This window comes from Triticum urartu, chromosome 5A (assembly GCF_056163025.1).
Source record: "Triticum urartu cultivar PI428250 chromosome 5A, HENAU_Tu73, whole genome shotgun sequence".
NCBI lineage: Eukaryota > Viridiplantae > Streptophyta > Magnoliopsida > Poales > Poaceae > Triticum > Triticum urartu.
Genome location: NC_141877.1, coordinates 133,523,268 through 133,537,671, shown reverse-complemented (window position 1 = coordinate 133,537,671; position 14,404 = coordinate 133,523,268). Strand labels below are relative to the sequence as shown.

The 14,404-nt window shown below is 49.9% G+C and overlaps 1 protein-coding gene across 1 annotated transcript; it reads left to right on the top strand.

Annotated features, from left to right (window-relative positions):
* The first annotated feature begins 3,405 nt into the window (after positions 1 to 3,405).
* Positions 3,406 to 4,326, top strand: LOC147970588 (uncharacterized). The gene has a single exon (XM_087523501.1). It carries the CDS (start codon positions 3,406 to 3,408, stop codon positions 4,324 to 4,326), a length of 921 nt encoding a protein of 306 aa, XP_087379627.1.
* The last annotated feature ends 10,078 nt before the right edge of the window (positions 4,327 to 14,404 follow it).

Below are 14,404 nucleotides of genomic sequence, written 5' to 3'. Positions count from 1 at the left end.
CCAATCTAGACCCATTCCGGCACCCTGCCGGAGGGGGCAATCCTTCCCCGCTGGCCATCTTCATCATCCCGGTGCTCTCCATGACGAGGAGGGAGTAGTTCTCTCTCGGGGCTGAGGGTATGTACCAGTAGCTATGTGTTTGATCTCTCTCTCTCATGTTCTTAAGGTGATACGATCTTGATGTATCGCGAGCTTTGCTATTATATTTGGATCCTATGATGTTTCTTCCCCCCTCTACTCTCTTGTAATGAATCGAGTTTCCCCTTTGAAGTAATCTTATCGGATTGAGTCTTTAAAGACTTGAGAACACTTGATGTATGTCTTGCCGTGAATATCTGTGGTGACAATGGGATATCACGTGCCACTTGATGTATGTTAAGGTGATCAACTTGCGGGTTTCGTGACATTGGAAACCTATGCATAGGGGTTGGCACACGTTTTCGTCGTGATTCTTCGGTAGAAACTTTGGGGCACTCTTTGAGGTCCTTTGTGTTGGTTGAATAGATGAATCTGAGATTGTGTGATGCATATCGTATAATCATGCCCACAGATACTTGAGGTGATATTGGAGTATCTAGGTGACATTAGGATTTTGGTTGATTTGTGTATTAAGGTGTTATTCTAGTACGAACTCTAGGGATGTTTGTGACACTTATAGGAATAGCCCAATGGATTGATTGGAAAGAATAACTTTGAGGTGGTTTCGTACCCTACCATAATCTCTTCGTTTGTTCTCCGCTATTAGTGACTTTGGAGTGACTCTTTGTTGCATGTTGAGGGATAGTTTTATGATCCAATTATGTTAGTCTTGTTGAGAGGACTTACACTAGTGAAAGTATGAAACCTAGGCCTTGTTTCCTAGCATTGCAATACCGTTCACGCTCACTTTTATCATTAGTTACCTTGCTGTTTTTATATTTTCAGATTACAAAAACTATTATCTACTATCCATATTGCACTTGTATCACCATCTCTTCGCCGAACTAGTGCACCTATACAATTTACCATTGTACTGGGTGTGTTGGGGACACAAGAGACTCTTTGTTATTTGGTTGCAGGGTTGCTTGAGAGAGACCATCTTCATCCTACGCCTCCTACGGATTGATAAACCTTAGGTCATCGACTTGAGGGAAATTTGCTACTGTCCTACAAACCTCTGCACTTGGAGGCCCAGCAACGTCTACAAGAAGAAGGTTGTGTAGTAGACATCAGACAACCGCACTTTCGAGCGGGCCAACACGAAGACGTTCGCCGTATGGGTGTGGGTGTGGGAGCTACACCACATCCGCACCAGCCGGACACTCTGGAAGCACGCGCGGGGCGCAAGCCGGGTGGAGGAGATGCATGGCTTCTCTCTGCCGAGCTCCACCATCGCGTCACCGCCGGCCCTACTCCGGTGGGACATTCTGATGCGCACCGACCGCATCGAAGACTGGTCCCCTCTGTCCCCGCGGTCCTACCACTCAGGACAAAGCGGCCTCCCCTCCTCGGACGACGACGACAACCAGCATTTTCCGCGTCGCCCTCCTGCCGGTGGCTGGACTCACGGGACCGAAGACAGGCGCGTAGTGCAAGAACTGGGCGCAGGTGCAGGCCGTGCCCGCCCCCAGGCACAGGTGGTGTCCACGGGCTACAAGGGCATGCCCTCGAAGGGCACCAGGCGCGGCCACGACGGCGAGGGTGGCGGCGGCCAGAGGCGGTCCTGGAAGGACACCCTGCTGGGGCGGGGCCGCGGCAAGGAACACGCTACGATAGCCGTTGACCCACCCCCTGAGCGCCATCGCAGCTGCACGCTAAGCTCTCGTCACCGTCAAGGGGCGCCTAGGGGGCGCCGCAGCAGCTCTGACCACCACGACAAGCACCACGGCAGTGGCAACGGCAACGTCCACGTCTCGCAGCACGGGAAGGGTGTGGGCGCTACTAGGCGCTTTGAGCGCGGTCAATCTTCGAGGACCACTCCGCCCCCAGCCAACCCATCCTAGCACCGCCGTGCCCGCTGCCTCCTCCTGCGGCGGCCGCGGAAGCGAACCCGGCGGCCGATTTCTTCAAGGAAGATGGCAAGGAGCTCCCTCCTCCGCCCCACCTGGACCCTAGGGCCGCTGTTGTGGACGCAGCGGCGGCAAAGAAAGTGGACAAGCCCCTCTCCTTCTCCGAACATGAGGGGGGCACTGAGGGTGACACTGACGGCATCGACATGGGCCCTGCCCTCTCCCTCGCCAGGCACACCCCGGTGATGGCGGACACGCACTCCCTGCAGCTCGGCGCCATGACCAGCCAAGTTTGTCACCTGCAGATCAGCAAGGAAGGCGTTAGGGGCGCGACAAAGCAGCTCTTCTCTAGCACCCCGGCCCATGTAGTTGGACGGGCGCCTCACTGCTCCAAGACCCCGCTCCGCCCCAAGCCTGCGACGACTTGCCATAGTGCACGCCAAGCCAGCAACCCCTCCATGGTTCCTGTCAGTCAGCGCGCCACCCTCCGCATCGTCCATTGCCTCGGCATCCTCGGCCCGAAGGAAGCCATGACTGCAAAGGCAGCCGAGGCTCTCATCAAGCGCTTCAACGAACCACTGTCCGACACTGACATCCAGGCCATCACTAGGCTCACCAACCTCGGCCCGGCCGCGCTGCGGGTGGCGGCTGGCATGCAGGGGCCTGACGGAGAGGCCCCGGAGACCATGCTTTCCCCATGTTAGTGCACTTCAATTGTCGTTCGCTCCGGCGACGCCCAGCGTCCGGCTGGGTTGAGCTAGGTCTAGTTCTCTGTAGTCCTTGTAGTAGGTGTAGAGGCGCTGCCGTCTGCCGACAGATATTGGGGCCTATTGGTGGCTGCCGGCAACCCCCAGACCGTGAGGAGGTGTACCCGTATTTGCTTAATGATTTCCGTAGTCGCCGGAGCAGATTCATCGTGTTTAATGATTGATACAAACTGCCCCATCATGAGCTGGAACATCTAAGGTTTAAACACGTCGGCACGACGTGCTGTAGTTTGCGAGATGACAGAAGCACATAGATTAGCTATCCTTTGCCTCCAGGAGACTAAAATCAAAGCCTAGAGACGCCCTCTGGTCAAGGAGGTTGGTGGAGCACGACTAGCTGATTGTGTGGTGCTCCTCGCCTCCGGCACCAGGGCAGCACTGCAATCTTCTGAGACAGTAGTGTAGTAGACGCGCAATCGCATGTTGTCGGACATTACTCCATCACCGCCCGCGTTACATTTAGGGAAACTTCAACACTGTTCTGGCTGACCACGGTGTACGGCCCCGTCAACGACAGCAAAAAGGACGAGTTCTTGTCGGAAATAGCTAGGACAGCGCCGCCACAAAATGATCCCTGGCTCATCAACGGAGACTTTAACCTCATATACAAAGCTAGTGACAAGAACAATAGGAACATCAACCATAGAATGATGGGAAAATTCCGTGCGGCGATCGACGCCGCAGGACTCCGGGAGATTAGATGCAAAAACCGCCGATACACATGGAGCAACGAGCGTCAAGATCCAACACTTGTCAGCATCAGCAAGTTCTTCTGCAGCAATGCTTGGGACACCCTCTTCCCGACCGTCCTCCTCCACACCACGTCAACATCCTGCTCCGACCACTGCCCCCTGCTGCTCGCCGCAGCAACCGCACCATGCCGACCAGCCCGTTTCCGGTTTGAATCCTTCTGGCCACGCTTCCCCAGATTCCACACAACGGTGCAACATGTGTGGGATCGCCCCATTGCCTCTAGTTGTGCATTCAAATGCTTCCGCGTCAAACTAGATAGGGCGGCAAAGGATCTCAAAATTTGGGCAAAGGGTTTCTTCAACAGCACCCGTCTGCAGCTGCAGATCGCAAATGAAGTAGTTCTCTGTCTTGACATCGCCCAGGAGCACAGACAGCTATCTCGCAGTGAGCTTGCTCTCCGGAAGCAGCTCAAGCTTCGCGTCCTTGGCCTGGCCGCGATCGAGCGGGCCAGGAAGCATCATGCCTCGCGCATCACCTGGCTGCGGGCCGGCGACGCCCGGTCGGCTTTCTTCCAGGCCAAGATCACCTCTAGGAGGCAGAAAAACTTCATCCATGCCATCCACATGGCGGACTCGATCGTTACCTCACATAGTGACAAGGCCAATGCTATCTACGACCACTTCAGCTCCTCCCTTGGGGCGGCGCCCGTCAGAGACACCACTATCAACTGGAGCTCTATCAACCTTCCATCGCTGCCGGCAGTCGGTTTAGATAATCCGTTTTCAGAGGAGGAGGTTTGGCAGGTGATCTGTGCCTCACTGCAGGAAAAAGCGCTCGGACCGGATGGCTTCAAGGGAACTTTCTTCCGAGCATGCTAGTCGATCATCAAGCTCGAAGTCATGGCGGTTTTCCATCAGTTCTATCACCTCGCAGGAGGAGACGTGGCTGCCATCAATCGGCCCCTGATCGTTCTCCTCCCCAAGAAGGACGGAGCGACTGCGATCATGGACTATCGCCCCATTAGCCTGATCCATTCCATGTCGAAGCTCATCTCCAAGGTTCTTTCAATGAGGTTGGCGAAGGTGATCCACACAATCATATCACCGGCGCAGACGGCATTCCTCAAAACAAAATGCATCCACGATAGTTTTCTCTATGTGCAAAACACCGCCCGCCACCTTCACCGCCGCAAAATGCCGGCACTGCTCATGAAGCTCGACATCGAGAAGGCGTTCGACACGGTCTCATGGGACTACTTGCTTGAGTTGATGCAACATCTAGGGTTTAGCGCGCGCTGGCGAGATTGGGTGGCCCTGCTCCTCTCCTCGGCGTCCTCGGCGGTCTCTTTGAATGGGGTGCCGGGCTACCACTTTGCTCACCGCCGCGGTCTTCAGCAAGGAGATCCGCTCTTTGATACGTCTTCAACGTATCTATAATTTTTGATTGCTCCATGCTATATTATCTACTATTTTGAATGTTTATGGGCTTTATTATACATTTTTATATCATTTTTGGGACTAACCTATTAACCCAGAGCCCAGTGCCAGTTTCTGTTTTTACCCTGTTTTAGGGTTTTGAAGAAAAGAAAAATCAAACGGAGTCCAATTGACCTGAAACTTCACGGAACTCATTTTTGGAAGGAAAGAAGCCCAGAAGACTTGGAGTGCACGTCGGGGCTCTACGAGGAGGCCACGAGGCAGGGGGGCGCGCCCACCCCCTGGGCGCGCCCTCCACCCTCGTGAGCCCCTCGTGGCCCCCCTGACATACTTCTTCTGCCTATATATCTCCATATACCCTAAAAACACCAGAGAGCACAATAGATCGGGAGTTCCGCCGCCAGAAGCCTCCGTAGCCACCGAAAGCCAATCTAGACCCGTTCTGGCACCCTGCAGGAGGGGGCAATCCCTCTCCGGTGGCCATCTTCATCATCCCGGTGCTCTCCATGACGAGGAGGGAGTAGTTCTCCCTCGGGGCTAAGGGTATGTACCAGTAGCTATGTGTTTGATCTTTCTCTCTCTCTCGTGTTCTTGAGGTGATACGATCTTGATGTATCGCGAGCTTTGCTATTATATTTGGATACTATGATGTTTTCTCCCCCCTCTACTCTCTTGTAATGAATTGAGTTTCCCCTTTGAAGTTATCTTATCGGATTGAGTCTTTAAAGATTTGAGAACACTTGATGTATGTCTTGCCGTGCGTATCTGTGGTGACAATGGGATACCACGTGATTCACTTGATGTATGTTTTGGTGATCAACTTGCGGGTTCCGCCCATGAACCTATGCATAGGGGTTGGCACACGTTTTCGTCGTGATTCTCCGGTAGAAACTTTGGGGCACTCTTTGAGGTCCTATGTGTTGGTTGAATAGATGAATCTGAGATTGTGTGATGCATATCGTATAATCATACCCACGGATACTTGAGGTGACATTGGAGTATCTAGGAGACATTAGGGTTTTGGTTGATTTGTGTCTTAAGGTGTTATTCTAGTACGAACTCTAGGGCTGTTTGTGACACTTATAGGAATAGCCCAACGGATTGATTGGAAAGAATAACTTTGAGGTGGTTTCGTACCCTACCATAATCTCTTCGTTCGTTCTCCGCTATTAATGACTTTGGAATGACTCTTTGTTGCATGTTGAGGGATAATTATGTGATCCAATTATGTTAGTATTATTGAGGGAACTTGCGCTAGCAAAAGTATGAACCCTAGGCCTTGTTTCAGCACATTGCAATACCGTTTACGCTCACTTTTATCATTAGTTACCTTGCTGTTTTATAATTTCAGATTACAAATACATTTATCTACTATCCATATTGCACTTGTATCACCATCTCTTCGCCGAACTAGTGCACCTATACAATTTACCATTGTATTGGGTGTGTTGGGGACACAAGAGACTCTTTGTTATTTGGTTGCAAGGTTGCTTGAGAGAGACCATCTTCATCCTATGCCTCCTACGGATTGATAAACCTTAGGTCATCCACTTGAGGGAAATTTGCTACTGTCCTACAAACCTCTACACTTGGAGGCCCAACAACGTCTACAAGAAAAAGGTTGTGTAGTAGACATCACTCTCGCCGTTCCTCTTCATTCTCGCCATAGACCCACTGCACCACCTGCTGGCGGAGGCGGTCGAGCAACAACTCCTACAGCAAATACCAGGCTGCGAGTTGAAGCTCAGGGTTAGTATCTACGCCGACGACACAGTTGTCTTCGTCAACCCAATCCTCCAGGAGGTCGACTCCTTACTGAGCATCCTATGCCAATTCGGACATGCCATGGGGCTATGCATAAACACCGCAAAATCCACGGCCTCGCCGATCAGCTGCAACGACCTAGACCTAGCTGATGTGCTGCATAATTTTGGCGGCTCAATCGCCCCGTTCCCGATCAAATACCTTGGTCTACCGCTCATCACCGGCCGGCTTCCGCTCGTGCATCTACAGTTCATCATTGATAGAATCAAGGCCCGGCTGGCGGGTTGGAAGAGAAACCTAATCCACATCGTGGGGCGACGCGTGCTGGTCCGCTGTGTCCTCAGCGCCATGCCTACTTTTGCGCTTACCGTGCTGAGGGTGCCCAAGAAGATCCTCAAAGAAATAGACAAGTGCCGACGCCGTTTCCTTTGGAAGCAAGATGAGGAGATCTCCGGCACTAGCTGCAAAGTAAGCTGGGCAGCGGTCTGCACACCAACGGAAAATGGGGGCTTGGGAATCCCTGACCTATTGCGTTTTGGCCGAGCTCTTCGCCTGCGCTGGCCCTGGCTCGCATGGCGCCACCCTGATCGACCATGGGTGGGCTCAGATCTGCGATGCAACGCCGCCGACCTCTCCCTCTTCACTGCAGCAACCTCGATCAGCATTGGGGACAGCGCGTCGGCGTCCTTCTGGCACTCCCAGTGGATGGGGCCGGTCACGCTCGCCCAGCAATTCCCGCGCCTGGCCCTGCATGCCCGGAGAAAGAACATGACGGTAAAAGACGCCCTCGTGGACGACACCTAGATCGGAGACCTTGCCCATGGCCATACTGAAGATCTGATCCACAACGTCCTAGTTTTGCATAGGCGGCTTCATGGCGCTGCCGGCGATCTGCGTGCGGGCACCCCCGACTCCATCAGATGGATCCTCGAGCGGACGGGCGAATACTCCGCAAGATCTGCTTATCAGTTGCAATTTCGGGGCATGACGTCTTCGTGTTTCGGCAAGATCATATGGAAAGCTTGGGCCCCCGGGAAGATCAAGATGTTTGCATGGCTCATGCTACAAAACAGGCTGTGTGCAACCACAGACTTCAGCGCCGCGGTTGAAAAATGAGTACTTCTGCCAATTGTGCACTCGAAGCCTTGAATCCTCAAAGCATCTGTTTTGGGAATGCCAATAGCAAAGAGAGTTTGGGAAACGATCAGCTCATGGACGGGTTGCGCATCACTGGCTCCAGATGAGAGATGGCAAGATCTTCGGCATTCCTCCATTGCGCTGGCCGCCCTGGACAGGTCCGCACCCGGATGGCGCAAAGGCACCAACACACTTTTGTTGCTCGTATGCTGGGAGATATGGCAGGAACGGAACAACGCCACCTTCAGGAAAAGCATCCCAAGTGTCTCCAACATCATTAGGAGGATTAAGGACTGCATTGAGCTATGGCGAGTCGCGAGTGCCACCTGCATTGAGAGCCCCTTCGGGGAACCACCATGAAATGTAAATCCTAGGTTTCTTGTCGTTTGAGGATTGCCGGTCTGTGGCAAGCCCTCGGATCTACTGGATCCAACCACCGCCTTCTGTTCTTCCCACTGCTTCCTGCTTATCAATAAAAAGCCAGCGAAAAGCTGGATCTTAAAAAAACGTGTATAATCTACGTGCATGAATTTGCATGGATTTGAAAGTACAGATTTGAGATACATATGGATATCGAGCACAAGATATGAGGGGCCGACGAGCACCAACTGCGGACGCGCGCGGGGGCTTATAGGTGCCCGGATTTGTCAAGTTCGGTTATAGATGCTCTAAAAACTAGGAAAAACTGACTAGCAAGCACGCATGCAGCCGCGGTGAACAGTATTGCACATGGGCGGCCCAAAACGTACGTACTTAACACTATTGTTTTCTTCGACGGTGTACGATTAGCATGCTAGTCGCTAGTCCCACTGCATTTCACCGCATGCATGAGCCCCTTGTGTATGTGTGCCAGCAGCATAGGGCATGACCGAAATCTCCTTTCTTGACTATGCATGCATTTGGGACTATTTCTTTTCTGCGACAGTTCAGAAAAGCATTTTTCTATTGATGTTCAGAAAGCATCTTCAACTAGCCCCGCAATTCCACTTGGCCGACCGGAATTCCAGCTTACAGTTTAAGACAGCGGACTGAGGAAGTGACAGGAGATGAGATTATCCCCGTCATAATTTGCTGGCAAAGCAAACATCGTTGCCCCCGCCCGCCGGCAATCCCCGATATAAGCAGTGGTGTCATCATGTCAGGCACGCCTACATGTCTGCCTTTTTCTCTCTCCGACGGTGCATGTCTGCTAAGTGTCTTCACTTGCAGAACTAGGGCTCATGTGATTCAACCGAATTTCATAGAATTTCTTTTGCGGGAAGGACGAGACATTAAAGTTCATCGAAAAAGCATTTTAAACATTATAAATATTACGTCAAGATTCCGAGACCACCGAACGGCCACTACTGCCCTCAGAATGAGCCGTCACTGTCGCCGCTACCCTAAAACCAGCTCGACTTTGTCGATGACAACCAGAAAGTCTTCGTACACGTGCTTTTAATGACCAGCGTCCTGGAGCCGCAATCGTCGTCATTGAACCCTTGCATAGCTCTAAAATACCTGACACTGAATCTCATGTGAAAATCGATGAAACTGGTCTTTTTCTGAAACTTTAACATAAAATGACCCCGATCAAAAAATATTTCACAAACTGACCCCTTTTCGCATGACGTCCAGGGCTTGGGCGTCATGATAGATAGCATGACGCCCCGGGTTAGGGCGCCATGGTAGCGACGTGTAGCTTGGTGCCCCTGGCTAGGGCGTCATGCCAAATAGTATGACGCCCTAACCCGAGGCGTTATGGTATGTAGCATGGCGCCCTAGCCCCGGACGTCATGCAGAAGGGCTAGTTTTGAAAATATTTTTAGATTGAGGTCATTTTGTGTTGAAGTTTTAAAAAAAGTCTGTTTCGTCCATTTTCACAAATTTTGTCACATGACGAGAAACCTATTGGCTCCAGGGCATTGGGGTACTCAAAACGAAAACCCGAACCCGAACTGACCTGCATCGCTAGCAAGGTGACTGCCACGGCGTCGTTGCCTGCCTCGACCCTCCTCCGACGTGTTTTTTGGGTACCCGAAAGAAGCAAACGATTTTTTGGGTCTATACAGGTTCGGTCATCTGTGTAGGCAAAGGCATATTTGATTCTCATTTTTGTAAACTTGAATTACCCACAAACCGAATTAACCGAACCAAAAAAATCTGAAATACTCGGATGCCCAGGTTGACTGAAAATACCAAGGTGAACACGCTTCCATGTGTACCTACGCGAATAGTAAATTCAAAATACTATGAAATTTTTAAAAAACCTGAAATTTTGAGGTATCAAATTTGGTATATCATTCTATTCACATGCAAAGTTCCGTGAAGATTAACACTTATGGTACTCTTAGTAAAGAAATACAATTAGGACATTACCATTTACTAAACAATGTTTTTTAATATAGCTTCATTTTTCTTCATTTTTGCCCAGATTATCATGGATATCATTTCTTCGTGAAACTTTATAAACAAGCACACCAGCCGGCTATGTATGTTTAAGAAAAAAATCAGATTTTTTCTGGTATTTTTTATTTTACTATTCAAACGGGTGCGTGGAACCATGTTTCAAAAATTCTTGTCCTGACAGCATCACACAAAAAGAACTTATATTTAACAATACTACCAAGGTGTCCGTACAAGCGCGGAGTGAGCCTAGCTCGGATGGTTAGATTATTTTGTAAAATCAGCCCATCAGTGTTAAAGTTTCAAACTTAGCATTAGTGTTTGTATTTTTCTGGATTTATTACAAACTGTCTGACAATATTTGTCTAGTGAAAAGAGATGTTGAGACTTTTTTAATGATCTCGTCAACCTCAAAATAATGTGTCGGCATTTCTGTGTACTATATTCAAAATGTGCCCGTACAAGCCTTCCGGCCTAATTAACCGTTATAAAAGATAAGGCATTGACACGCACGCACGTACCGAAAAAGGCTTTCGTCTTGCTTTATATATAAAACAACGATCCAGTTACAACCAACCTCATATAACTCCACACCAACACATAGAGGGCAAGATACAAGAATGTTGAGAACAACTACACCGCCCCACACAACTCGAAGCCATCTACAGGAAGGAAGAGAGAGCCCCGCTTGAAGTTGCCGGAGGCCTCAACCGTGAACGAATCACAACGAAGAGCCGAAGTTGTGCATGACGAACCGATTACTTCAAGGCGGAGCCTTCAACAAGGTTATGGCACCTAAGTACCATCGCCGCCCGATCAAGGGATCGAGGTTTCCCTCAGAGCAACACAGAGGAAGAAGAGGAACCACGACGACGCCTTCAAGAAGGAGACGACGTCCGTAGGCGACGCCGCCGCCGACCTGGCAAAGCCAAAGAGGGTTTTCACCCAATAAGCCCTCTTCGCCTCCGAGACGGAGTGCCGCAAGCACACTGCAGAACCACCGCCACCGACCGTCGTACCCAAGTTACCACGCCGCCTGCACGACCATGGTAACCGGCCAACATCAGAGCCGCGAGCTCCGCCCACGAGCATCGTGTCTCCCACCACCGAGGCCGCCGCCCCGGCATCCGAGACCACCCCTCGACCGCCGCCGCCGCACACCGACATCATCAACCAGTGAAGGGGCAGCAAAGACCCCTCTTTCCACCCCAAACAAGCTCCTTTGGAGGAGTGGCCGGCAGCTAGATCTGAGCAGGGGAAACGCCGACCGCCAGCCGTGCTGCAGCCACCCAAGACGCCCGATCTGGCACCTCCAAATCCCGGCGAGTCCGGGAGGCACCCCTGCCTCCCCCCTCACGGCGCCCATGCCACCCCCGGCTAGCCGAGCCGAACCAGAGCACAAGAGGAGCCGCCACCAGCAGCCGGTTCATGCACCACGACTGCTGTAGAGGAGGGGGTCGAACATACCGCTGACGCGCCGCCACCTCCGCCAGCCCACGCCGGAGAAGAGGCAGCCGCCCGCGACCTGTGCCAACCACAACCCTTGCCGCCGGAGGAGAAGGACGGCGAACGGCCGCTGCCGCCCCAGGCACACACCGCCACCGCGCCGCCCGTCGCGCCGCTGCTGCAGACGAACCGTCATAGTGCCCAGCGTCAGCGCCACGCCCCGGCCCGAGGTGTTGACCCGCGCCAACCCCACCGTGCGGGAGGACAAGGATGCCCCGCCGGCGCCGGCGCCGACCGGCCTTTGCCCGGCCGGCCCCCCTAGCGGCGGCGAGGGAGGAGGAGGGAGGAGGGGAGGGGAGCTGGTGGCGCGATCTAGGGTTCCCTTGCCGTCGCCACGCAGGAGCGACGCGGGATGGAGGAGAGGACCCCAGGGGTTTTTTTTTCACGCGCATTCGCACTGCATCAGTATCGAAGTAGACGTTTGTCCCGGAGATCAATCCATACTTCTTCGATAACCCTTCCCTGCACGGAAAAATCAAATCATTAGGGATTCAAATCCAAGCCTGCAAGGATGGAATATCCAGGCATAAAAACACGGAGATACCGAAAGAATATACACGATTCCTTCAGGTTATACCTTGCCGCCACAATTGAGCTTGCTTCTGCTCATCTGCTGCCATTTCTTTCACAGAATCGATCGCAGGTTGATCTGCTCAAAATCACTTCGTTAATTAAATTAAGCTGTGTTGTGCTATCCTCTCTCACTTCAGCATGGTGTGGGGTCACGCCATCGGAGAGCTTCCATGCATATGCCTTCCCATATTCTCCCAAGCGAATCACTGGCTCGCCTCCAGCGCTTTTAGGAGCTGCAGGCGGCAGCCAGCATTCTCCTGCCGTTGAAAATGACCAAAGTGACCTTGCCAAGAAATCCAAAACTCAGATTTAAAAAGTATCCTATGTTTGGTTGGCGGGGCTAGTTCAAGTCCAAACAATGTTTTTGGACACAACAGAAATTACAGTGCAAGCTGCCTTAAGACATGGCTGTATTTTTGTCGAATTTAAGCTAATAAAATTATTGTGCTTTCATTAGTTAATCACTGAGTTGAGCGGTCCAATATATGTAATTAATCAATGAGAATCAACTCCATCCGGAAACAGTATTATTGTTGGCGCAATTTAAAAGCAATACATGCTTTGCGACTAATCAGGTGCATCTTAGCTAGCAGGGCCAGCTCAATGGCAGGGTTTATCTAATTAGCATCATGAGCTTAAGAAAAGAACAGGAATGATTGTGACATTATATTAAGATTAGGATTGATTAGCAACTCTACAAGCAAAAGCTATGGAGAGCTAAGTTAAATGAGGTTAGTTAAAAGTTTTGCCTTGTTTGGCGGCTTGGCGGAACCATGTCTACTCCTCTTCTTAATTAATGAAGATGACAAATTTTCTGCCTTCTTTCAAAAAATGTTAGTTAAAAGTTTATCATTACTTACCTAAGACAACAATAACAGCGGGGGTTGAGCAGGTTGCTAATTCAACTCGTCAATCAAGAGGAACCAAATTCATGAGCCCAGTAGTTTGGGCACATAGTACAAAAATAGCCCCAAAAGACACAAAATCAGTCTTCTTTTTTTTGGCGGGTGACAAAATTAGAATATTTTTTATTTGGAGGATAAAAAATTTGTGTGTTTTAGTTTTGAAAAAATATTTACATGGTAAAAAAATTCATAACATTGCAATTACACGCCCTCTTAAATTCTACATCACCGAGTTTTACAGAAAATTGCATCAAAGTGTTCTATCTTAGGTCAAAGGTTTTTTAGAACCGCTTAGGCTTTTGGCCTAATATGACCCAAGCCCGGCCCAGAAGCACAAAAAGTTACTAGTATATAATGTTTTATTGGAAAATAATGCTAGTTAAACTCTGAAATAATTAAAATGGTATTTAGAAATTTAGAAAAAAGATTTTTACACTTTTTGGCCAAGGCTCGGGCTTGAAGTTTTAGGTCACACTTTTGCAAGCATGTCGGGCTAGGGTTTTAGGTCTAGCTCAATCACCCCAATGAAATGTTTATAAAAAGGTTATAAAAAGGATAAGTATTATATAAAAGAAATCCTCCAAATATTCTTTTGAATCAACGAAGTCCCTAGGATGTTTAATATTGCGAGGTAAAAGTACATAGAACTTTGCTCCATTTAAACATGGTGAAAATGCTTCCACGAAAAAATAAGGTAAATTTACCTTCACAATGGTTCCAACTATTTTATTTTTCATTTCCAATTAAGATGGATTATCTATTCTATGCATATATGTCACGCACATTTTTTTGGCAGGATGACTGGTTTGGCATCGATGTTATAAGAGTTTCTTAAGATTTTTCGTATGACCATTTGACAAAGAATGGATACACATAGGTATGCACCCTTGCTCTTTTTATCTCTTCCGCTTCTCTGTCCTATATTTTTTTTCTTTTGCAAACACCGTACACACAAAGATGTTCATAACACCCATAGAAAACTACTGAGGCCAATACCGCTACCAAAAAAGTTTCCAGGCTTTGTTGGATGATTTGATGATATCGCAGTACCAAGTTAGAACATTTTCAGTTTGTAGGACGGAAAAGAGACCTTATCATTTGGTGCACACTAAGAAACTCTCGACAAGAGAACCAAGTCTATTAAGGAAGAATGCGCACGCGCATGCACACTCGTTTATCCCTATGAACACCCTCAAAAGATTAAATTGATACTACCTCTGTACCGAAATATAAGAAGTTTTGCAATTTAA

Coding starts and splice junctions, on each gene's coding strand:
- LOC147970588 (XM_087523501.1), top strand. CDS start 3,406: ATGGGAAAATTCCGTGCGGCGATCGACGCCGCAGGACTCCGGGAGATT.